This window comes from Scatophagus argus, chromosome 18 (genome assembly GCF_020382885.2).
Source record: "Scatophagus argus isolate fScaArg1 chromosome 18, fScaArg1.pri, whole genome shotgun sequence".
NCBI classification, from domain to species: domain Eukaryota; kingdom Metazoa; phylum Chordata; class Actinopteri; family Scatophagidae; genus Scatophagus; species Scatophagus argus.
The window spans coordinates 8392477-8418292 of record NC_058510.1 but is presented as its reverse complement, the minus strand read 5'-3'; the positions used below and the strand labels follow the sequence as shown (position 1 = coordinate 8418292).

Genomic DNA, 25816 nt, shown 5'->3' with positions numbered 1-25816 from the left:
ATTTCAGTGTAGAGGCAGAGCGGATAGAGCTGTGGATCCAGCTAGCCATTCTGTGCAAGGCAATGCATCCCCAGGCTTTCTGTCGTTGCGGAAACTCAAGTGTTCGATGTCAACGATAGGGCGATGGGCTGGTGTGCAGGTGAGCCAACGTGAGAACAAGGTCCCCAAAGGAACCGGTTCGGTTCGCTCGCACATGGGAATGGTATCTCTCTATCTTATCCTTATTTGAGCAGTTTGAAGACGGACTCTGGAGCACAAAGACATGTCTGGAGACAACACGACCGCTTTACCTAAGGAGAATGGACATACCGTGCCGAGCACTGGTCAACCCAACTTTCCCCATCCCACAGCGGGGAACATACCCGATGATACCCCGCTGTCCTTAACGAGCGAGCTGACACAGACCTGGGTACACCTTGCTAAAACGTTTGTTCTCATTTTCCCCATTTACGCCCTGGGCTATTTTGAGTTCAGTTTCAGTTGGCTGTTGATCGGACTTGTTATATTTTTCTGGTGGAGGAGAAATACAGGAGGGAAGCTCAGCCGACTAAGCCGAGCTCTCGCTTTCTTTGAGCAAGAGGAGAGAAACGTCAAGCAGAGTCTGACGACTTCTGATTTACCACCATGGGTAAGACATTGTTGAATAGATAAGTCACGTCTACAGTGAGTTGTTTCTCTGAAGAGCGTGTGGTATTTTGGTGATCAACACATTTTTGAGTTTCCAGGAAAAAGCAATCAGCTGACAAGAGCAGGAGGAGCAGAGCTGAGCTGTAAAGCTGTGATGGAGCAGCTGTTAACCCAGCAGTGACATGAGACTGAGTCCCAGTCTAAATACAGCAGGTTATAATGGTAAACCAGACACCACGCTGGAAGGGAAACATGCCCACAGGGCCCCTGTTATTTTGGGATTCAGACTGCTGTCTCTCTTGCTGTAACTCACTTTGCTACTGTAACACTTCTGATTGTTGGATAACACAGGGGCTCTTAAGTTTTCCTTGTCACTGTTAATGGATTAGTGTCTGGGGCTTTGTTGGGAGTCTCCTGAAACCTCACAGACTCCAGCAGTACGTACATCAGTGAGCTAACATTTAATTACATTTAATCAAAATGGTACAAAAACATAAAATACAACTGAGATAATAGCACACATCAGATGGAAGTATCTCAAATTAAAAGACCATGTTTCTTTTTTATGGTCATGATAATATCTAATAATTTTAATGCTCTCATTTATTTATTTATTTTATGTGCTAATAAATTAAATCAAGTCCAATGGACAGAGATGAACTGACTGCAGTTGCCTTTTGCTACTGTGTGTCTTTTGTAGTGTAAATGAAAGTGAAATTTTGAGATGTATTTTGGCTAAAATCTTTCTTCGGACCCCAGATCATTTAGAAAACAGTTTAGATAACATTTAATCAAGTGCTAGCCAAACACAAAATACTGATCACATTACATTTTCTGTTCCTCCTTCTGAAATGAAACAGTTAAGGGGAAAAAAACGCATCTCTCAGCTGGTTTGTGGTGTATAGTGTAGCCTCATGTTTTCTTGCAAACAGTAAAAAGCCTATTTTGCTGACACATGGCTAAGGAGGCAATGAGACTATTAAATTGGGATGTAGGAGTTAGATGGGGTCGAGCATCAGCATCCCACTTAGAGGAAGAAGGCATTATCGAATGGGCTCAGCACCTCCTGCCTGTCACTGCTCTCACAAAAGCTTTTTTAGTTTATAGTTCCTTCCTAAGCTTCTATTGCTGAAGTGCACTCCTCCTTGTTCCAGTTACACCTCAGATGTATTAATTCAGAGTGAGTCACTGGCTGGCTGGTTTATACTTGTACCAAAATGAAATGGAAATGAAGAATATGATGTATTGACTCACTAACTGCTTTATTAATGTTTTGGTATGTCAGAAGTATGGACGAGCATCGCAACTGTTTCATTATATACACTGATGCCAGCTTAATTATCCGATCTGAGGACTATTTGGTGAATGAATGAGCACGTATACACACACACACACACACACTCACACACGCGCACATGCACTCTGCCAGCTCGGTAATTAGATAAATTAGATTTTTTTCCTTCTTTAAAACATTGTGTTGTACTATAGACAGATTAGAAAAGGGTTAGAAGTGCCACGACTCATCAGCTTGCAACTAAATTATACATAAAAGATTAAATAGTAATTTTTTAAATGTCACGAGTCACAAGCGCTAGTTAAGATGGAGACTACTGTGTTACTTTATGTCAGTTTTCTAATGCCTGTGTTGTTGAGAGGATTGTCAGATTGTCTGCATTTAAGCAGATGTTTTGATGCATTTATCCCCGTGTGACTTGTAAGGTAGACTGTAAGTGCAAGTTTGAAAGGTAAGCGTTATATGTCATTTGGCATTTGTCTGCTGTATCTCTGACTATACTACTATACTTTTGTACTTCTTCAAACTATGAATATGATACCTTACTAACTATGTAATGTCTAATTAATAGCCATTTGGTATTTCAGGTTTGTCCTGATTACTTTTCTGTGTGTTAGTTCAAGCAGTTTGAACTCAGGGAGAATAACCCTCTTAGTTTGAAAACCCAAGAACACCGTTAATTATCCCCAGACAAAATCCCCAATGACAACAGAGTAACGAGCTGAATAATTAAGATGCTTTGCTCCCACTCTCTGCTGCACAACTCAGATTTCTCACCAGCACTTAAAGCATTTCTTTTTGAGTATACCATTGCTTCACCTACATTTTCTGAATAAGGTCACTGTTTCAGCTGTAATAATGAAGCCTGGCCAGCGTCCCAACCAGAGGATTATGTTGTTTCCACCCCACGGCATAAACTATAGGCCTGAATCAGTCATCTTAACTAGAACTTTCTGTTCCCCATTGTCCTGCTCTTGTCTCTGCTTTATCCACATATTGACATAAATGCTGGATAAGCACTTTTGCAGCCTCTATTAGGAATAGTGCTGTCCCTTGTAGCTGTCACGCAAGATGTCACATCTCAGCAGCACCGCAGCCAGATGTGTCACTTTATCTTACTGTTAAGATTAGGGAACTAAATGCCTTCAGTTCAGTGGAATGGAGAGGCAGTGATGTTTATCTGTTATTTAGTGGTGTGTGCATTGCTGCTTCTTTGTACAAGTTATTGATTAATTCCCAGCATTTCCTTCACTCTATTTAAAATCAATGCCCGGTTTACTTTGGATGTTAAAGAAGATTAGTCAAACTGCAGCTCACGGTGTCACAGCACAGTTGTAGTGTGGAGATCTAGAAATGTGAGACTGGCATTAACTATTGGTATTGGATTCATTTTGAAATGTAGTATCATTATAAAAAAACAGCCTTAAGGTAATCTTAACTCTATTTCCTGATTGTAATTCTGTAGACTTGGGCAAACAACACGAATGACGTGGCGTGAATGCACTCTGCTCACATTCGAAATGTGAAGGAAAATACAAGTCAGTTATGATAACACACAAAGTTAAAAGAAAGGCCATACGATCAATGCATTCTTCAGGCAGACGTGATGATCTTGGAGAAACTCACTGAGCTTTCCTTCCACTCTTGTTTTTGTCTCCTTTTTTCCTTCATCTCCGTTCTTAAACAACCAGTCCCTATCAAAGAGGTCCTCCAGCTACTGGTCTCATGCACCAAAACCAATAGAGACACACTCTGCCCTCTTATTTTGATTGTTTTTGTAATGATGGTGTAATAACAGCAAAGCATATTGCCAGGTTTGTTTCAGCATTTTGGATGCCCAAGAACATGAGTCATCGTCAAACTGTGTACCCACTGAAAGCTTTTCATAACTAGAATTTGACATTTGGGTTTGGCAGTGAACTTTAATGCAATCTTTTGATCCATTGGTAATCCATTAATTTTTAATTACCATTGTTAGATCAAATTTGTCCGATACTTTTTTTCATAACCAGCCTCAGCTGTACTCTGTGTTTAGTGCTAGTAAGCAAATATTAGCACGATAAGTCTAAACTCCAAGTGAACTCCAAGTGAAAGCATTTCACCTACTTACACATCAAACTGTGAACTTGTTAGTATGGTGACATTAGCACTTAGCGCAAAGCACAACCTCACAGAGCTGATACTCTGGTGTAATTTAATTATATAATGAAGAGAATCTCACATGTATAAATACAAATTCACTTTCCAGAAAGTGACTTTAGTAATTAGACCAGAATACTGGACGTGTCTTTGCCAGTGAAACAAATCTCACCACACATAACCAAATCGAATGGGGAACCGTACAGAAACCACCATAGAGATTATGTGCTCTGTTTTCTTTATTGTAGGTCCACTTCCCAGACGTAGAGCGTGTGGAATGGCTGAACAAGGTAAAAAAAAAATAAAAAATTGTGCAACTGTCTCTTGAATTTGTTTTTGCTTGAGTGATGCCCCCCACTTGCTTTTTATAAAGTGGGGAAAATGGGATGTCTGTCACTCCTCTTCCCTCTGGAGCTGTGAATGTTGCCACATTGCATTGCAGAACATTTGACTGAGCATGCATCCCCATTTCTGCAATACGGTGAAATGCATTAACCCATGTGAATCCCCATGGCAACACGTGCATTTTGAAGTACTCACGAGTACAAGTTAAAGTAATCTAGATGCTGACATCAAATTTTAATTTAGTGCAAGATGTGTATGAGTGTTGTAAATAGAGCTATGTTTTGAATATATGTAAGTAGCTATATCATTCACAGTGTGAGAGATGTACTCTTGTGAGGTAGCAAGAAAAGCCTAAAGAGAGTGAAGACTCTACTATGATTTCACTTTAAAGTTCAGCCTTTCCCTCCTGTATCCCCTCAGACAGTGAAACAGATGTGGCCCTACATCTGCCAATTTGTGGAGAAACTGTTCCGCGAGACGATCGAGCCAGCAGTGAAGGAGTCCAACTCCCACCTCAGCACCTTCTGCTTCAGTAAGATCGACATAGGAGACAAAGTGAGCACCTCCCAGTGTTCTAAGACTGATCATGTGTCGTTGCAGCAGTGACAAAACAGACCACTGGCAGCAGGTGCCGATGGGACAGCTGGTCAGGGTGTGTGAGGAGCTTGAACGTGAACATACACGCATGTCGCTGACATATGTGCTTGTTTCATAAATAGTTTCCATGTGGGGTGCTTGTGTTAACCACGTGGGGGTTTGTGGGGGTTGGAAGTGTTGGTGTTGTGTTGATGGACTGGAGTGGAGCAGAGGCCATAATGTTTCCTTGTGTTGCGTTGTAGCCCCTGAGGGTCAACGGGGTCAAGGTTTATACAGAGAATGTAGATAAGCGACAGATCATCATGGACCTGCAGATCAGGTGAGCCTACCAGATCCCTGTTTAAATCGTTATTGTTACATTTATTGTTATTGTAGTCAGTAGTACTTCCCCAGACTGTAAACAGACATTGATTTGTAAAATAACTGGATCCCTTTAGGGATGCTGATCTGAGAGAAATTAATAATGCAGTTAAAGCTGTAATCCTTAAGAGTTTTGTCCCTAATAGGAAGTGCAAAATAATTAAAAAAACAAAGACTCAGCAGCTACTTTTTGAGAAATCAAACAGAAGATCAGCTAGTGTGTCTGTCTACAGACACACTAGCCAAACATGGACTCTGCCACAAACAGTAAAAAAACAACTGCTGAATGTGAATACACTGAATCATCCTCAGTGAAAAAATGGCAACCATAAATAGCATCCAAAACAGCATTTTGATTTAAGGAAATCTTAAGGATTATAACCTCAAGGGTCTGGAAAATATATATATTTTTTAAAATTGCCAAATTTAAAGGAGTTTTAAAACAAGTCTATTAAAATTATGATAAACGAATGAATTAAACATGATGAATCAAAACATGGAGTCACTGTGATGTGTAAATGTAATCATGTTATGACTTATATGACCAAACATGACCATGAAAACCCTTTTGAAATTGATGAAAAAGTGAAGGAAGCCTGGTACAGGATTGTTAAACAAACATGCTTTGTGTTTTTGTGGCTCAGCTTTGTGGGCAACACTGAGATTGATGTTGACATCAAACGCTACTACTGCAAAGCTGGCATTAAGAGCATCCAGGTAAGGAAATTGTTTTTTGTCTGATTTGTTTCACATTCTCACAGAGGTTCTTTTGTGTGGCATGACTCTTGACCTCTACAGTTGACATCTGTACACTGGTATGAGAGTATAAATTACTTATGTGATTGCTAACTGTGTACTCATACTGACAAGACACCTTCAAAATAGTGCATAATAGCAGCACATGCTAGTCCAACCAAGCCTATTTTCTCCTATGAGACAAGAGATAACTGAATTAAACAGAGTGGCTAATTTAACTTTCAGTTGCTCTAAAAGATTAAAATGATCTCAAACTCGATGCCAAAAAATTGGGACGCTGTATAAAACGTGAATAAAACAGAATGTGATCATTTTCAAGACCTTTTCGGCTTATACTGAGTTGAAAACAGAGCTAATGAGGCTGTATTATTCTTGTATGTCCTTGACCCTTTTGTGAGTTGCTGCTATGGAACAAGGCAGGTGGGAAAAAAAAACAATCAATGTGCCTCCTTGGAGACCGAGTGCTGTTAGGACTGTCCCCAGGGGACATTTGTTGCTCACTGTCCCCATTATGTAACTCGCACAGTCCCACATATCTCCCCAGCTCATTATGAACCACTAATACATTAGAGTCCATCACTCCCGAGCTGGTTCACATGAAACCATGGCTGATATTGGTCTTTTACTATTTATTTAATAACAAGCTGTCATGTGGTCCCACTACTACAACACTACTACCAGTACTACATACCTGCTGCACATAAAAGTCTATTAAACCTACATTGCATTTAGTACAAAGTTTGTGTTGTTGCTCATAGCTTTTATAAATTCAAGGATATGAAGTTCATTTTGGTTTGCTGGTTTCCTGTCTGTCATTTTAAGAGCTTCATGTAAACAGCAGAGAGAGTTTTATTGTATTGGTCGGACAAGGTTTTCTCTTTATCCGTCCTGAAAGTACAAATATAAACTCAAAACAAATATATTGGAGAATTTAAACATCCTTTGTCCTCTGGTGTGGATTTCAGCAGCTGCGTGGTGTCCACATGACACATGTAAAGCTATTCCAATGCTATAATCCCTTTAATTGTCATAATATGTTATGGAGAAGGTGGAGGATGACTTGGGGCAGGTGCGAAATCATGCTGATCGAGTTTCCAACCTGTCATGTGCTACAGCTAACAGCTCCACTGCTGGGGAATGTCAAGGGCCAGCAAGGTGCTAGTTTCCCTTTAGCTCTTCCTTTGTGTGTGTGTGTGTGTGTCATTGTGTTCCTCTTGTGTTTCCATAGATGCACGGCGTGTTGAGAGTGGTGATGGAGCCGTTGCTGGGTGACATGCCTCTTGTTGGAGCACTGTCTGTGTTCTTTCTCAAGAAACCAGTAAGTTGTGACGCTGCGCTGATAACATGACACTAGTTGATTCAATTAAACCTGTTTAATGAAGTCACAGTGGAAATTAAAATGGCGCTGCGGTCTGATAAATGCTTTATGATTAGTGAAGAGGGTATTAAACTGGGATTTGTATGTTGAAATACAAAACCAGCTTCCCCTTTGATATTTTCCAGGTCCTGAGATGGGACAGCAGTGCAACATATTCATTGTTATACTGTTATTTTACATGGAAAATTCAATACTTTTTCTGAGGTTGGCCCATTTTCTGTGAATATCACAAAATGATTGTTTTATCTGAGTTTTATCAGTGTGTTTTACATTCTAAATGTTTTAATATTGCATCTCATAAATATGAATATGAACAAATTTGCTTCTTGTTTTGTTGCTAAATTAATCTGCTTGCCTCTTTACAGCAGAAATAATTTGCCTCAATTGGACCATTAAATGTTAATTTCAAAAGTCAAATCACAGCTGAATGACAGTGCAGTGTGTTTCTTCGTGCATCTTCATCTTACAGTCTGAACTTGCAGTTTATTTTGTTTTCCTTCTCTGGCCTTGCTGTTAACATCGCCTTTGCTATTTCACCTTTGCTATTCAACTTTGTGAAGTGATTTGCATTTCATATTGCCAGTTGCTTGTATTTTCTGGTGCATCAGTTTCCATGTTCAGTGCCTGTGCAGAACCACTACTGGAGCTTAAAAATGTTTGACCGATTTCTACCAAATAGGAGGACTCAGTGGAACTATAGCAGAGCTTTAAATAGCCTGAGATCAAGCCAGCCCTACTTTGGCAGATTTCTCTACTCCAGGCACTCAGCTTGAGCTCAAGGTGGAGATATTACTGTAGGAGGCTGAAGGGAGAAGGCGGCAGCTCTAGTCAGTAAATTGTGGTGCAGTCCCACATGTATACACACATGCACACACACGAACACACACACACACTTTTGTGTTGCAATCTTCTGCCTGTTTCTAATTGAGGAATATTACATTGATATAGTGGAGCAGAGAAAGTAAATTGCGAAAGCAATTTCATAAAAGCAAAAAAATGATGGCAGCTTATATCCTGGAATCCAAATAATTCATCATCCTTCTTTCAGCTCGCCTGCCATACAAGGTCTGATTCTGAGTGCCAAACCAAATAGAAACATTTCCAGACCATAAGAGGTCCTGGCCACAGCGGGTCTTTCTGATTGCACTAATGTGACTCAGTGCAGTGTTAATAAAATGATGCAATAGACAAGACATCTAATAGACCTCTGAAGAGATTTCATTGCACAGTTGAATGGACTTACACTTTAAAAAAGGCTCCAGAGTCCAGCAGTGGAGGATATCTATTCCACCAGTTTAATTATGAGTTTTTGGGTTAAACGTATTGATGATCTTCTTTTGGATTATTATCCCTATAAACAACAACAAAAAAACGTTTGCAGGTTCCAACAATATATAATGAAGTTTCATTCGTATATATAAATTGAGTCTTATACACGCTTGAGTGTATAAGAAATTCTTTCCAAGGATTAGATATATAGTTTTATACCAGTCTCATGTCTGCAGGCAAAATATGAAGCTGCAGCCAGGAGATGGTTAGCTTAGCATAAAGACTGGACACATGGGAAAAAACAACAAGCTTGGCTCTGTCTAAAGGTTTTAGAAAAAGGTCTTATAGACTTTGAAAAGTCATTTTTTGTGTATTGGGTTTTGTGTGGATTAAATAGACAAGACACAAAGTATTAGATAGATAAATGTGCTGGTAGGATTTTGTTGTTACCTTTGGACTCAGCCAGGTTAGCTGTTTCCCTGTGTTGCCAGTCTTAATGCTGTTGTTTTTTGATAAATTAATTTTTACACTATTACACTATATACTACTACACTATATTACACTAGATTTATTGTTGTAGTTATCTCATATATCGCATCCTTGCTACAGACATACAAGGCTTTTTCTAAGCGATTTGCGCCTGCTCAGGGGTGTGTCCCTCCATTTTACGTTCCCACAACACTCAGACATCCCCACCACATCATTCAGAGCCCTGCAGTGCTCTCCCCTCCCCACTGAGGCTCAGTGAATCTGCTGCAGTGTAAGCAACTTGTGCAAGAAAGAAGAGTGGGAGAGACTCATTAAGAAAACACACTGAGGCAGAATCAGATCAAAGCTCAGTCAGAGGCAAGATCTGCCTGTATTTCAGGTCTTCAGCTGATGTGAGGTGATTCTCTTTTTCCTCCTCTGAAATTTTGAAAACCTGCTGCCAGTATTAGCCACTATAAGTAAATCGAAATTGGTTTGCTTTGCAAAACTTTGTACAAACTGGTTCTTTTGTCCATGTAAAACAGCATTGGTCCTGACCTCATTATACAATAAAAACTAATGAGACCCCACAGGGTCACTGTTACTTTAATAAATATTTTAGTAAGTGAGTGATTTTTGTGCATTTCTCTCTAAGGATAAAAATAAAAAGTAAAGTGAGAAAACACTGAACTTAATTACGCAAGCCCACAAAAGGTTGCTGAGTTATAGTTTACCTTAATTCCATTGCCAAACTGTGCAATGAGATAAGTCACTTTTTTTCTTAAATAATTGATACATCAACAATATAATAGGCCAGGTGAAGTAGTGCTTCGTTTTCAAAATGGACCAAAATTGTAGTGAGTTTTTCATAGAACTTTTGATATATAGTATTGTGCTGCAACTTGTGTAGGACTCTTTGCAGTTATTAATCAGCAGGGTTTGTTGGCCAGAAAACAATAAGAAGAGTGGTAAATGTAGCACAGGGGCCAGGAAACAATAAAGTTAAGTGTCTAAATCAATTTAATTCACACTTTCTGCTTTTGCAGCATGACCAACTGGTACTTTCTCCTTTCCTGTTTTTTCTACTTACAGCTTCTGGACATAAACTGGACGGGCCTCACCAATATACTTGACATTCCTGGGCTCAAGTAAGTGGGCTAAAACTTGTTTTTGTTGTTCATCAAGAAATGTCTTGTTGAGCGAAATTGAAATGGAGTCCATCCAGACACTCATATTTCAAAGGGCACCAATTTATTTTGCACATCATACTTTAATCTTGGACTTATTGGTTGTATTTTCCTTGGAGGCTGTCTCTTCCAGAACCTAAGATAAAGTCCATCAAGTGTTCCGAAAATATTTTTAGAGTGTCCTTTTCCTTGTTACTTTTGTAATTAGGAGCTTGACTGGACTGAGCTGATGTATATTAATCCATCCTTTCTCAAGCAAACACTGAGATGAAGTATGATGTGGGACATGCAGTATGCTTGCATGCACACATCACTGTGAACAACCAGGTTAAACAGATCAGATCAGGAAATGTGCTGTTTGCAGCCTGCTTCCTCATTCTTGCTTATTGTGTCTCACTTATATTAAAAGCCTTTTCCCCTCGGGTAGTTGTGTGGGCTGAACACAGTCAATGAGAGTCGATTAAAAGTTGCTAACAGCCCAACACCATTAACCGCTGCTGTCTTGAGTGGTTCGTACATTATTTACACCCCAAATAAAGTGTCACATACATGAATGTTGATGTGATTCTCAGAGATTACAGCTGCTTGTCATACACCCTGCTGACACGGGCAAACATGTTGACACAAGCTGTGCTCATTGGCCGGTCTCCGTTAGCCCCCTCTGTGGTGAAACAGATACATGTAACTTGTGCAATGCAATATATGTGTGTTTGTGTGTGTGCTTGTGCGTGTGGGGGGGTGCGCACATGTGCCCCTGTGTGTGTTTCTCGTGGAGGAAGGGGGACACGTGCTGAAAAGGAGCTGGTGGGCTGGAGGCGCAGATGGTGAAATCGTAGCTCCAAGCGAGAGGATTCTTTGAATGTGGCAGCCGACAGACAGACAGCATCAGCTGCCTGCTTGAAGGCTCGCCCAGTGTGTCGCTCCTTCACCTAATGGGGTGAAGGAGTATTATTATGCAACAAATGACTTGTTTACATGTTATGACATGTCATTGCAATTGGGTTGGTGTTAGAATCAGAATGAAAGCAAGACTTCAGCCAGAGTCCACTCAGAAAAAGTTTATATTAATTCATTCTTGCGATGACAACATGCTGATTTTCAGCAGGTGTAATGTTTACTATGTTCATCATCTTAGGTTAGCATCTTGGCACTGTAGCATTTCATAGGCTGATGGGAATGTTATTAGTTTTGCTGCTATTTGGTCATAAACCAAAATACTGAACAAATTACATTTTAATGTGACAGAGGCATCGCCAAAGTTATTAAGCTCTTCATCCTGAGGGGACAATCAATGTATGTACCATGGCAATCCATCACCAACCTCATTGTGGCACTGGAGAAGAAGTCAAGGGATCACCAAAGTCATTAGTCTGGGACCTATGAAAATTTGTAAAAACTTTGGTGCCAATCCATCCAGTTGCTTTTGAACATCTGTACAAAATTTCAGTGCAGTTCATTCTGTAATTGTTGAGATAGTCCAGTCTGAGCCAAAATGGTGCACTGACAGGCCAGCATTACCAGCCCTGAAGCCCTGCTGCTAAAAACATCACTCTCTGTCAAAGCATAAGTGAAATTTGTCTTTGACACGGCTCCAGTTTCTATATATTATAACGTGTGCGTTTCTGCAGTCAGTACTGTTGTCTTAAAATGACTGAATAAACAGTCCCCCTTTTGTTACTGTGTGTGCACACTCATAAGCAGGTATGTGTGGTTGTTCCAGCGTTAAAGTCAGGGGAGCAACAAAAATGCAGCAATAAGTGCTGATGCAGCAGGAAGCCCTTTACACCCTCAGATCTCAGCTTGAGAAAAGCACCAGCTCTGATCCGTCCTCCTCCAGAGAATTATAAAGCCTCTAATTGGCTGCATCCTGCCATTTCATCAGAAGAACTCAGGACTGATCAAATGAATGTTTCTCCTGACTCCAGACACAAACTCAGTTGACTTTATTTCATTGTAGTTTTTGCGAGAGGAGAGTTTTAGTGTAGCAAAGGAGGGTTTTGCTTTTGAAGGAATTTTAATTGGATATGCAGGGCAGTTCTGGTTAGTTACCTTTATGACTGGTGTAAACGTTGTAATTATTAATTATTTAAAAAATAATTGTTTTTAAAAAGGATAAATTGCAAATCCCTGATTCACAACCTTGTTACTGCATTTATTTTGAACAACACCTGCATCCAGTAAGCTTAAAACAGTTCTTTGCTCTGAAATGCCACATAGCTTCGGGCTAATTGTAATTTGCTGACATCGGAGAGATTTGACATTTTGAAAGCTTTACATAATTTATCTCACTGTTTGCTTATGGACTTTGGTCTCTGAGCTGCTGAACGATGTGCTTTCAGCCTGACTGATGACCTGGCCTTCAGGCTTGCTTGTGTTAGGATGTGCTTTGAACTACTGAGGCTGATAGCACAGAGGAAATTAGTGTGTGTTGTGGAGTGATCGTGAGCCTAAAAGTCATAAGAAGACATTGTTTTGCTGTTTTTGCTTTTGTAATGCTGTGTAGACACAGCATTACAAAAGCAAAAAAACAGCTGCTGTAGAAACAGTGAGGAAAAGATCCTAAATTGATTTTTTTTTTTTTTTTTTGCTAATTTTGCTTGTTTCTCCAAATTGTTACACATTCCCAATACAACAGTATTAATAAGTTTAATTTCAAGGGCCAGAGAGTCTCGGGACCCTGCACAGTGTTAACTTGATCAGTATTAGGGCACATGTAAGTTACCTGTGCTGCTGCTCTTTTCTCACTGCCACCGGAGGCCACCCAGCTTTCTCATACAGCAAACGATGATGTGTTCTAAAGCCATCCTCTGTTATGAACCTATGAGCAGAAAGAAAGACTGCACTGAGAGCTGGAGGAGTGGGAGGCAGGAGAGTGCATATAAATTACCTCACCAGGCTCCATGATGGATGAAAAAGGTTGATTGGACAATTTGTTTTCTGCGGTTCTTGTTGATGCATGCATTAATTAAGGACTTCAGTATATCAAATTCTTTGAAGCACAGCTTTGTCATTGAGCCAGAATTCAAGGTACGTATGTATAAGGGGATACTCTTTCATTTCTACATGTCCTATTTAGAGTGGTAATATTGACTGCCATAGAAGTGATCTGTTCTGTAGAACAGCAAGCATTTTATTTTATCTCAGTTTCACATTGATTAAATCAATGAAATTTAGCTTTATAAAACAGTAACTAACATACATATTAAAAAACAAGCAAAAAAAAAGATATTTCACTTGATATTTTGAAAATCTAAAAGGTGAAAGAAATTGCAGTATCTACCAATGACAGCTAATTTTTTAATTTTTTCTATTTCTATGCCTCATTATGATTTTAGAAGGCGAAACACATGTCACAAAGTCAGTCTCTGCTAGTCAGTACGTTTTTACTTTACAGCACAGGAAATCTAATTAACGACAATGAATGTTGTTGGTTTGAGCGGTGATCTGGAACATCCTGGGCCTCATTCAACAAGACATCTTGGATTGGAGTTCTCTCAATTTATGACGCCAATTACATACAGGTTGTCATTTAGTTACTGTAAGTTGCTACACTCGTGGACAGTTAGGAAGCACATGGGACAGGTACATTAAGTCCCACGTATTAGTAAATGTTCCATTTATAAGGCTACCTGTCTACAGATCATGTTGTTGTATCTCTCGTGGCAGCACTTTGGTGTTTTTCACAGCCCACTGTGTAGATTTCGCTGCTGTCTTTTCTGGGATCACTCCAGTTGGTGTCTCAGGCACAAACACCAGTGATTATGACATCTAGATCGTGCTATGTGGACAGCAGTTCTGCAATCACAACTCTTTTCCTTCGAGGCACAGGCGGAGCAATAAACCTGGATGATGACTTTTTACTGTAATGCCATTTTTTTTTCTAGCCGTGGTTGCAAATTTCTGGCTGCGCCACAGCAGGTAAATGAATAAAGGGAAGCCTGGCAGTGATGTCATTCTCTGCCCTCACTGTTATTGTTGCTGTCACTACGTGTTGAATCATTAGTGGATCAGAGAGACATTCAGAGGTTTGTTGGCGTGCAGCACCAACATGCTTGAATGGACTCCAGTTTTCCTACTACCTTCTCATATGGAAAGCAGAAATGTACTGTACTAAGCTGAGATTAAAGGAGAATATTTATAACCCAAGGGCACCCTTACTTTAATAATTCATTGCTTCATTCTGTTTATCTTGCTTTCGTCCCCTCTTGCAACCCTCCCTTCTCTTTGCAGTGGCTTCTCTGACAGTCTGATTCAAGACGTTATCTACAGTAATCTGGTTTTACCCAATCGTATCACCATCCCACTGGTGGGGGATGTGGAAATGGCCAAGCTACGCTTTCCCATGCCAAAGGTACAAATGCAGTGTGAAAATGCAGTTAAAGATGACGTGTTTTTCTTCTTGTGGAATTCGTGGTTAGAGGTATCACAACACTTCATGAGAAAGAGCACCAGAAAACATGTCAAGGCTTTGTCTAGAAGCTGTATCCATGGCAACAAGGCAAACGCTTCAGTGTAATTCAATGCAAGCTGTGTCCTTTTGGAGGAGATACTATTTTGTGATGTTGAAGATATTTTAGGCTTTAATTATTACTTGCATTTATCAGTTATCAAGCAACAATGTCAGATTTTTAAATGCAAAGGTCTGCCGCTTTAGTTTGATTTATATCACTACAGAAAGGATAAAAAATAAATTGCTTGACTTTTGATTGGCGATGGGCAATGTTTTGTACCATTTGTTATCATTATTTCTGACATTTTGTAGACCAAATAATCAGTTGTTTGATTGAATATAGAATTAACCGACTCACTGACAATCAAATTAATTGTTAATCACAGCTTCAGAGATATGGACACTTTACATAAACACAAACAATCTAGCTAAGCAGTTGCTATCAGATTGTCTTTTTCATTTTTGTCTCTACTTCCTACAATAGTTAATGTGAAATAATTTCTACAGCAAATGAAAATGTAAATAATAAATAGCATTGTTAAGAATATTTTGTTACTACCTGAGCCTAGAATTAACTCCTCTTGGATCGCTTTATGACACCAGTAGGAAATGTCACATCATGTAAACTCTGACTCATCTGACTCTGGCCTCGAAGTGCCAGAGGCTGCTGTAACAAAGTTCCCCCTCTTAACGCTGTGAGCTGTGTGTCTCCCCAGGGAGTTCTGAGGATTCACTTCTTGGAAGCTCAGGACCTGGAAGGGAAAGATAAATTTCTGGGAGGGCTGATCAAGGGGAAGTCTGACCCATATGGAGTCTTGCAGATTGGCAACCAGTTGTTCCAGAGCAAGACGATCAAGGCGAGCCTCCATCCCAAATGGAATGAAGTTTATGAGGTGACAAGTTTGGGATGACTCTTGGAGCAGGGGGTGAACGCTTCTTTTGGCGCAGTTTGAACAATATTATCATTTGTTAACAAACAAGTGGAAACAAGTGTATTCGCCCAACCTGTGTTCGATAATCTGCCTATTGACTGGATGTGCCTGCTCGAACAAACATGAACAGGTGCTTTTCATCATCAGGCGCTGGTGTATGAGCACTCAGGCCAACATCTTGAGATTGAGCTGTTTGATGAGGATCCGGACAAAGATGATTTCCTGGGAAGGTGAGTTAACCTCATTTCCTGCCCTGCTCTGATCTTATCGCACCTACTTCATAGGAACCAGGGTCTCTTTGCAACTCAGCAATGTGGCAGATATGTAAGAACAAGCTTTGTTGTGATCAGCCAGCAATCTCGTGTGGCATCGTTGGAAACCGGAGGAGGAGACGATGTGACAAAAGTATCTGTCCTAGTAGATACTCGTTAAAGTAAAGAAGAAGTGGAAGTGTTGTCCCATAGTTCCAAGCCCAAGGGCAAAGTCAATTGATTTTTTTCCCCAAGGCTGCAACACTACACCCAGTGCTGACAATACAAAGCAGCGAATCGATAACTGGACCCCCTCTGCTCGGATTAATTGGTGTGATTTCTCTGCTTACTGTTTGTCATCTCAATTTGAGTCATTTTTGTCATTATTCACAGCCTGATGATCGATATGACTGAGCTGCACAAAGAACAGAAGGTTGATGAGGTAAAACCATTTCAGCTAACAGTTTATAGCACTCGTGTGCTTGCAATTTGTTTAGAGTTGATATGTTGTACGTCTTAAAGGAATAGGTCAGTATTTTAGGAAATAAGCTTATTGTTTACCTCTGAGAGAGTTGAATGAGGGGATTGATACCACTCTTGTGCCTGTAATGTAAATATGAAGCTACCACCAGCAGCGTATCTTAGCATAAAAACCATGAACAATGGGAAATAGCTAGCCTCACAAGTCAACTTCACAGTGACGACATTACACTAGGTCGCAGAGGTCACAGAGGTCACACAGCCAAGCAAGGAAATAGTCCAGCACATGAAACTGCTTGTGTTTTAGAATGGATCAAACACGATATGGTGTGGGGGGGTTTATTTGTGAAGAAAAATTCATTTGTGTTAAGGCAAACTGTTTCCTCCCCACGGAGCCAACTGGCTGCTGGTTGTAGCTTTGTGTACAGGACAGTGGGGTGAATCTTCTCATCAAACTTGACAAGAAAGCAAAAACGTGACTTAACTGAATGATTTAAATTTGATATGTTGTCACGCTGTTGCAGTGGTTTGATCTGGAAGAAGCCCCTACAGGGAAACTTCACTTAAAACTGGAGTGGCTCTCGCTGCTCTCCACTCCTGAGAAGTTGGACCAGGTACAACACTGACTTTCTTTACTTAACAGAGCAAATATTGTCTCTGATAACATTTATTTCTGATAATGAAGGTTTGATACATACCAGTCATCTTTATCCATGATGTCCGCCTTTTCTGTATTTTCTGTCTAATCAGGTGCTGCGAAGTGTGCGTGCAGACAGAAGCCTGGCTAACGATGGGTTATCGTCAGCACTGCTTGTGGTCTATCTGGACTCAGCAAAGAACCTGCCAGTAAGATTCTGCGATGTTCAGTTCAGTTCATGCTGGCAATGCTGTTGCTCTCTCTACAGCTTGGGCTAAAATATAATATTAGGCTTTTGCAGGCTTCTTTTTCTTTGCCCAAAAGTATACACACCACATTTAGCAACATTTTGAACCAGTTTGGTAAGAAATGCCAGCATAGAATACTTGTTTAAATAGGGATTATTGATGAGCGTGCACAGTGTGCTTCCTGTTACCACTATGTCTTATGCTTTGTGACACTTTTATGACCTCCAGGTGAACCTACCAGCCATGGTTTATTATTTTGCTCATTATCTCAGCTGCTCCAAATCTAACCATATAAACACCAGCTTAGGGAATTCGTCTTGTATCACGATTTTTGTAGCTGTTGTCAGAACCCTGAACATCTTCTCAGGAAATTTGTATTTTTTTTCTGCGTCTATCAAATAAATGAGGTATAACTTACTTGTAAGCTGTAAATAACTTGGGGTCCTTTAGTTTAACTTCAAACATCTAAACAGTATTCAGAATTCAGAATCAGAATCAAATACAAAATAATGCCTTTTTAGTCATCTCAGTCTTCATAACTCCACCTTTTCTTCTTTACCTTTTCTCTCTTCACCCAAGAGCGTCTTCACAGGCAGCTTAGGCTGTGGAAACTTAAGAGAGAGGAGAGCATCTGGTCTAGTCTTTTGCGAAAGCAATACCTCAGAGTATAGAACGATATGTGTGAGTCCCCCAGTACTTTTGCATCCAGATAGCATTAGCCGTGTGTGATGGTGTGGGTTGAACAGTAACAGGAGTCCTTAAAACCCGTGTTTTAAAGCATGTATTAGCTGCACGGTTTTTAATGTCTGATGGAAATTATCTCGGGTCCCCTGTAACCATTAACACATAGCAGACACTTCAAAACACAGGACTCAATTATGCCAGCTTGTTAGTCAGATGCATATTCTCCTAAATTGGGTACTTAGTTCAAGGCTGAAATATAAAGTGTCTACAGTGCAAAGAGCCCGATAATGTTTTAGTGAGCCAATTAATGCCTTAGCTGTACAACCACAGAAAACCTGTAGAATTTAAAAAAAATAAAAGTCACACATTGCGACCTGCGTTTTCATTGTTAGCTCCCCGCTGTGTTGGCAATATCAGCCCCCATGCTGCTTTTTATTTATTACCACATGTTTCAGTACATATTTCAACATATTTGTGTGGGTTTTTGTCGTACCTCTTAACCACATACAATCCCGTCCTACTAACTGTGGGTGTGATTTTCTCCCCTAAATCTCCTTTTGGCTTAAAGAGCAACCTGTCAGATTTCACCTATGATGGGTTGAAGCAAGTCTCAGTCTTTAAGGCCCTGAAGGTAATGTGGGAAAAATGGATTGCATGTGCAGATAACATCTCGTGTCTCGTACTTTGATCTCTGTCTGCTCCCTCAAGTGCACCATCCACCGTCATGTTATTGTGATGATTATCAAACAATGTTTAAGTGCATGAAGATGGATGATTGCATTGTATTTTTATGCTAGTTTGTGCTGTACACTCCTTTCTTCAGTGATTTTCCAGCTTTTCTAACTAAAGTGATCTTGCATGCACCGGTCTAATATTGCACTCATTTCTTGAGGGAATGACAGTCATGTCTTCAGTCTTTATGGATGATTGAACCCCTTTTGTAGCGTTCACATTAAAAGAGAAATTATAATTCCCCTGCCTGTTCAATAGTCCCTACACAAGCTTGTTTTTATTGCACTGGAAATTAATTGGGCCGCAGGTTCTGCAGAGCAAACCGACAGAGCAGCCTGGGTTGTGTTAGTTCATCAGGAAGCTTATCATGCTCACCTTGTGTTGGAACTTATGGTATGGAACAGGAACTTATCATCAGCAGGCCAGCATTTCTGCATTTTTTTATGCGGTTGAACAACACAAGTTCAGAGGCAGTAAGCACTGAAGGTGGCGTTATAATGTAAAAACATTACAGAAAGAAAGTAACCAGCATTAACCTGCTGTCACAACAATGACAACAGCAACATCATGAAATGTTGCGTTACAACATGACTTTTACCGCCTCCAGTTTCTGGCGACACAAACATTTTCTGGGAAATAAACTGCTGCATTCTTCCAGTTAGCGTAAGCTGTTGTTTTCCTTGAATTTTTCCAGGAAATTTGAAGCCTAGCATGCAGTGACACTCCCTCACAGTGACACTCTGCACACACTGCAGCATTGTGTGCCAGTTTCGTTTGGCACTAGAGGGCAACTGTAGTAAAATGCCTCTGGTTCACTCTAATTGGTTTACTCCTCGTTATCCTGACTGCAGTGCTGCCACTACCTGACTGGGCTGGCTGTTAGCAGAGTGACAGACTGAGCTTCTGCACCTCGTTGTTGCATTTTCCCATCAGTTGATATTAACCTGTCCAGCTTATGTGCAGCTTTCTCGAATTTTCTTTATTGTGTCTATATTGTCAAGTTATTTTGATATCTAAAACTTTGACTTTTACTTCCTCCTCTTGCAGGTCTTTCTGCATTACTTGACGTCAGATTAGAGACTTGGAGAGCACTGACAATTTTTTGATTATACACAAAGTGCACACCAGTTTGCTAAAAATCCACTTGCAAATGTGTTGTAGTTTTATCTATCTTTTCCAAAATGATTTGCCTCAGAGGGCATAACATCCTGCATCCTTAGACCTTTGATTCAGATAAGGAAAATGTCCCCCCATAGAAGAAAGGATAAAATAATGTAGCAGGTGTTGTTTAGGTGTTGCCATTGTAGAATTATCGTATTGAGAAACATCATAATATTTTAGTCAAATTAAGTACAAACATAGAATATCAATGATGTGAAATTCTTCTTCTTTTTTTTTCAATGCTTTCTCACTTTCAGTTGTGGCATATCAAAGTATGGGATTGTTTTAATCACCCTGCATGTGCTAAGTGGAGCTTAATTCTAATGACGGAGAAAAATAGATGTCAAATGTAAGCACCCTCCTCAAAAGAGAGTCAAGACTTTCCCCTCCAGCTTGGAGATATGAAGGATATTATTATTCTGTTAGGAGTCTTGAATAATACTTAGCTGTCAAAGCCCAGCATGCTAAAATTAGAAAGGAAAAGAGACAAAGCTTGGCAGTCTCCTCGGTAGCCTCTCTGCCTGCAGCCCTGCTTGTCAAAGGGTATGGTAATGTTCCCTCCCTTCTGAGCTGCGTACTCTTTCACCATAGTGTGCTTGATACGAAGTCTCAAGGAGCTGGTGCTTGAGTTTGGGTGTAATTACGTTGAACGTTCCCATCGTTTATGCGTTGTTTGTCACAGCGAGGAGAATCGGCTAACACTCCTTTCTCTGGTTCTCCAATAGTCTGCAAAGAAGAGTAGCAGCGAACCCAGTCCTTACGTACAGTTGACTGTTGGACACAAAACACAGGAGAGCAAGGTGAGTTGTATAAGTGGCCATTAGTATTATTATACTGTCAGATTTCATTCTGGATGAGAAGAAAAGTTTTACATCTGCACAGGGTTTTATGAACAATCTTGCATTTTTTTTTAAGTTGGCAGTAGCCTCTACCAGAATATATTTCACATTCTTCCTCACAAAGACACATTGAGGTCTAACAGCCAGAACACCTCATTCTTTAACTGTCTCTCTCTGGAGTTTGTTATTGTAGACCCTCTGACTGTGAAATTAAAAGAGAGACAAACTGAAAACTCGAAAGTGAAATGAAGTATTGTAAGTTTGTTTGCCACCTATTTCTCGCACACTTCAAAAGGGAAATTATTCAGGAGGAGGAACCACTTAAGTGGTCCTCACTTTTATTGATGCTGAAGGTTTGCTGCAAGCATCTAATGAGTATGGGGTGGTTTGTTATATTAGATCCTTTTTAAAGATAGGTTAAACGGTTTCAAAGAGCAATCATGTCTGTCAGTTGAGGATGGTGGACAGCTCAAAATACTTTAACAGCCATGATTCTTGGCCTCCATCACCATGAAGAAGAAGTCGGAAAATGATCCACACACGCGATATGAAAATAAATTAGACATTTCTCCATTACTCCTGAATTGCATTTTTAATTAGCTGCTCTCAAGCGTTTCTTCATTAACAACTAACAAATAGCTGCCTGTCTGTCTGTAAAGATCCGGTACAAGACCAAGGAGCCTCTGTGGGAAGATTGTTTCTCATTCCTCGTTCACAATCCCAGGAGGCAGGAGATCGAGGTGGAGGTAATGCAGCACAAGTCCTCAGTGAAAACTCATATGTTTCGCAAGGCCACCCACCAAATGACGGAAGTGTCTGACTTGTCTTAAATCAACTTGTCTTCTTCTTTCTTCACAAACAGGTAAAAGATGACAAGCACAAATGCACCCTGGGTAATCTGACGGTGCCTTTGAGTGGCCTGTTGGTGGAGGAGGACATGACGCTGACTCAGTGCTTTCCTCTCAGGAACTCTGGGCCCAGCTCCACCATCAAACTTAAGATGGCCCTGAGGGTAAAAAATGAACCTGTATGCATTAGTTATTTAAAGGTTATTCATTTCAGGAAACCAGAACAGACGTTCGAGATCTGCTGATTCAAACAGAGTGGGTTGTGAGAAGGCTGCGTAATGAGTGGCACAGTACAAATTAACTCGTGCGTTGCACTGTCAGCAAAAAACTAAAAAGTGTTTTGTTGAAGTCATAATGGTCTTAATATTTTATGCTCTCAGCTCAATTGTATTGTCTTTGTTTCCAGTATTATCTTCACATCTTCTGGCTGAAATGCCTGAGGTTATCAATTGTAGCTAAATTGCTAATTAAGCCAAAGTTAGCTCCTCCAGTTAAGGCTTTTTCTGGCTGACATTTAATGTTTCCAGTTGAGAAACAAACAATCTTCTGAAAGTTCTTAAAAAGGCGTGTGATTGCTACATTTCTGAGAAAATGCCAAAAGACTGAGGGTAGAAATACATGTCGTCAACATGTCAACATGTCAAAACGTCAACATGTGGTGTAAGGTGTAGACATCTGACTTATTTACCTGTCTTTACAGGTAGATATATACGGTATACTTTGTGTTGTATTATTGTCTTTGAGGCAGTGGGGGAAGTAACAAGGTACATTTACTCACATGCTGCACATTTCAGAGGGAAATACTGTACTTTTTACTCCACGAAGTACATTTTGATCTCTAGTCAATAGATATTTAACAGATTCACATCAGTGATGACATTTTTTTTTCAAAAAATAAATGATGAACTGTGGATTACAATAAGATTTTATTGATCATGGGGGAGAAATTACCCCCTCTTTTACCAGCTGCAACTTCATAGAGACATTAGTCATCAATGAATATAACATATATTATTCAGAAATGCTTCACTCTGAAATTTCTCCAATAAAGTGGTGGAGAATCTATTTTGTGGTAGAACATCAAAAATTACATTTAAATCATCATAGCTGATCCAATAAAAAAAAATGATTGCAGCCGTATTAGAATATTGACCTGCACTAAAATAGTTTTCCTTTATTGGATCACAATCAACTTATCAAGATTCATTATGGATACTCAAAAAGGGAAATGGCTTTACAAGCCTACTGACCTTCTACTGACCATACAGACAGATTTGCCTTTATTGTGCCGAACAAAATGGAGGATTACAAACGCATTTTACTGGAGTTACTGTATTTTGACAGGAAACATATATGTATGTATTCAGCGATTATTATTCTAGAACACATTCCGGTACTTCATTGTAGTTCACATTCATTATTTCCAGTAATGTCCTTCTGTCTTTCTTTAGATCCTTTCCCTGGAGAAGCAGGTATCCTCAGACCAGCCCTCCTCTGTCCGGGTCAGGAAGTCCAGCTTACCACAGCCAAACACAGCCCCCTCTCAGAGACGATCAGTCTCAGATTCCCCACTTGCTCCACCAACGCCTCCGCCGCCTATAGACGCCTCCACCTTCACCCTCCAACAAAGGGACGGCGAGCCTTACTCAGCCAGTCCCCTCCGCAGTACCTCCAACCTGAGCATCTCCATGTCCAGCTCCCAGAAACACCTGCCTCATAAGGAGTCCACACCGAGCCTGGCATCGGATATTTCCCTGCCCTTCGCTACCTTGGAACTTCAACAAAGGCTTCGTCAGCTACAGAAGTAAATGAAACATATGATACATTGTTTTTATAATTATTTCCCACCTACTGTTCCCGTCCCTCGTGGTACGTTGTTCCCCATTTCTTAATTTCTTTTGTTTTTACTTTTACTTCTTCTCCTCCTTTTAGGGAATCACATTATGTTTTGACTCTACGTCTAAATTCTGCTGTTGCCTCTGATGGAGTGTCATTTTTAAAATATGCATTTTAATGAATATTTTATCGGACTACCTGTCAAGCTATCCATCTGTCCCTGCATGATCCCTGCTGTGTAAATTCAGCTGAATGTACTGGAAGTGACACAGTCTTACTCCGGTGTGTTTATAGTGGCTCGGCCCCCAGCCAGTACCCTCTGGGTGAGGTCCAGCTGACGGTTCGACACAGCTGCCAGAGGAACAAACTCATCGTGGTGGTGCACGCTTGCCGGTGAGGTCCACAGCCGCCTTGGTACACTGCATTTTAATTTGTTGTTTGGAAGATATACGGTAGACTTGTTTTCATTTCATTTTCAAAAACTTTCCCGTCCCCTCCTTTTTGGCCCAAGTCTCTGCCACTTATTGTAATTAGTGGGAAGTGATTCTTCAGTGTCCGGTAGCTTTCAGCGGAGCTACTAACATCTAAGAACGAACAGGCACCATTAACAGAGAAAATATGAAACTTTTTTTCTGTGTATCCTCAGTAACTTGATAGCCTTCACCAAAGACGGTTCAGATCCCTTCATTCGCCTCTATCTGCTGCCTGACAAGAGCCGGACGGGGAGGAGGAAGACCAGCACAATGAAGAGGACCCTTAACCCCATTTTTGATCAAACGTGAGTTCAGGTTACCATCTCGCTTTCTTGAAGGTTTATAGGTTTAGTAATGCTTAATGTTCCTTACTAATGAATTATTTTCAGTGGAGGTATCATGTAGATAAATGTGTGTTTTTGTAGGTTTGAGTTCAGTGTATCCATGGTGGAGCTCCACAGGAGAACTCTGGATGTAGCAGTGAAGAACGGAGGGAGCATCCTGTCCAAACACAAAGGGCTCTTGGGAAAGGTAATTCCGACATGTTTTTGTTTCTTGCTGTTATTATGATTATTATCCAGCAGCAAGGTCAGTTCTAAGTACACCCAAGAAGCTTAATTTCTTTTTTTGTTTGTTTGTTTTTTTGCAGGTGCTGGTAGATTTAAGTGGGGAGGACATATCAAAGGGATGGACACAATGGTAGGCTTTGTTTGAGAGGCACTGGGTGATTTCTTTTGCTAATAAACTGACTATTTTAATGGTTGAATGTATATTTCTTATCATTTTCTCTCACAGGTATGATCTGAGCGAAGATGGTTTGTCGTCTCAAGGCATAAAAAGTATTCAAGACCCCCTGCTTTAATCTATCTTGTTAGTATAAGGGCACATTATTTTGTTGTATTTAGTTTACAGTATCTATTTCAGCAGGCAAGAAGTTTTTCAAACTTTTCCAGTCATTATTTCACTAATGATCATGATTGGAAAATATTGTGACATATTGTAATTGACTGAAACACACTAACTGCCTTGTCTCTGCTTTCACTGTTTTATGTAAATACTGAGTTGCTAATATACAGCTAAAAGAATTTACAGGGGTTTTCAAGGGGTTTTATTTAATTGAGAAAAATTATATATAAATTATATGAATCTGTCACAGTTGTACTTGATTTCTGTTAAAATGTGTCAAATTCTGTTTTGTTCGCTGAGAAAACTCTTTACCAAAGGAACAGATGCAATCACAAAAGTAAGCATAAGTAGCAGGCTTGACTTTGCTATGTTTTTGTCATGCAGTGTTTTGATTTGATCGTTTACCTCTTATTGTTCTCGATGCTTGACTGCAAATGTGGAATGCACATATGCAAAGGTGAAATGATTGTTCTGTGTATTTTAAGAGGACTTTGTGCAATAGTGGATGTTCTGAACATTGTGTCAGATATTGAGGACCTTGAGGCATTTAGGGCTACGAACAAAAGCTGTATGGTATGAACAACGCAGAGGATACTTGAATCATGGTTTGATTGTTCAAACCAAAAGCGAGTCCAACAAGCTGAATGATATGAGCAAAGACAACGATTATTGCATTTTATGAGCAGGGCTGCCAAAATTTGTTTTTAAGATGACACAGCTATGTCAGAGGCTTGTATATGTTTTGCCATGTGATCAGAACTGTTTATTGGAGCGTTTCTAAACTCTTTTCTTGTTATCTATCCTGTGCCTTAAAAAAATATTAATTTTTGTCTTCTTTATGTTATTATTTTTTGAATGATGTGACGTCTCATGGGTTTTGAAAAATAAATTATTTCTCTCATGCAAATGGTCTCTCTGT

General features: G+C 40.0%; 1 protein-coding gene across 3 annotated transcripts; it reads left to right on the top strand.

Moving 5' to 3' along the window:
* The first annotated feature begins 262 nt into the window (after nt 1–262).
* esyt2b (extended synaptotagmin-like protein 2b) lies at nt 263–25804 on the top strand. Of its 3 annotated transcripts, none has more exons than XM_046371372.1 (23): nt 263–628; nt 4309–4350; nt 4826–4960; nt 5245–5321; nt 6007–6079; nt 7347–7436; nt 10326–10381; nt 14651–14771; nt 15587–15763; nt 15950–16032; nt 16447–16495; nt 17058–17147; nt 17284–17379; nt 18671–18733; nt 20721–20795; nt 21494–21580; nt 21697–21846; nt 23134–23486; nt 23813–23911; nt 24165–24296; nt 24417–24522; nt 24641–24690; nt 24787–25804. In XM_046371372.1, the coding sequence occupies exons 1-23, from the start codon at nt 263–265 to the stop codon at nt 24851–24853; spliced, it is 2637 nt and encodes an 878-aa protein (XP_046227328.1). In that variant the 3' UTR covers nt 24854–25804. The 3 variants fall into 3 exon arrangements, with proteins under 3 accessions (XP_046227328.1, XP_046227331.1, XP_046227332.1); XM_046371376.1 differs by lacking the exon at nt 263–628 and adding an exon at nt 691–849; XM_046371375.1 differs by lacking the exon at nt 18671–18733.
* The last annotated feature ends 12 nt before the right edge of the window (nt 25805–25816 follow it).

Coding starts and splice junctions, on each gene's coding strand:
- esyt2b (XM_046371372.1), top strand. CDS start 263: ATGTCTGGAGACAACACGACCGCTTTACCTAAGGAGAATGGACATACC. Junction 10,382..14,650: donor CTTGACATTCCTGGGCTCAA/GTAAGTGGGCTA, acceptor TTCTCTTTGCAG/TGGCTTCTCTGACAGTCTGA. Junction 16,033..16,446: donor AAAGATGATTTCCTGGGAAG/GTGAGTTAACCT, acceptor CATTATTCACAG/CCTGATGATCGATATGACTG.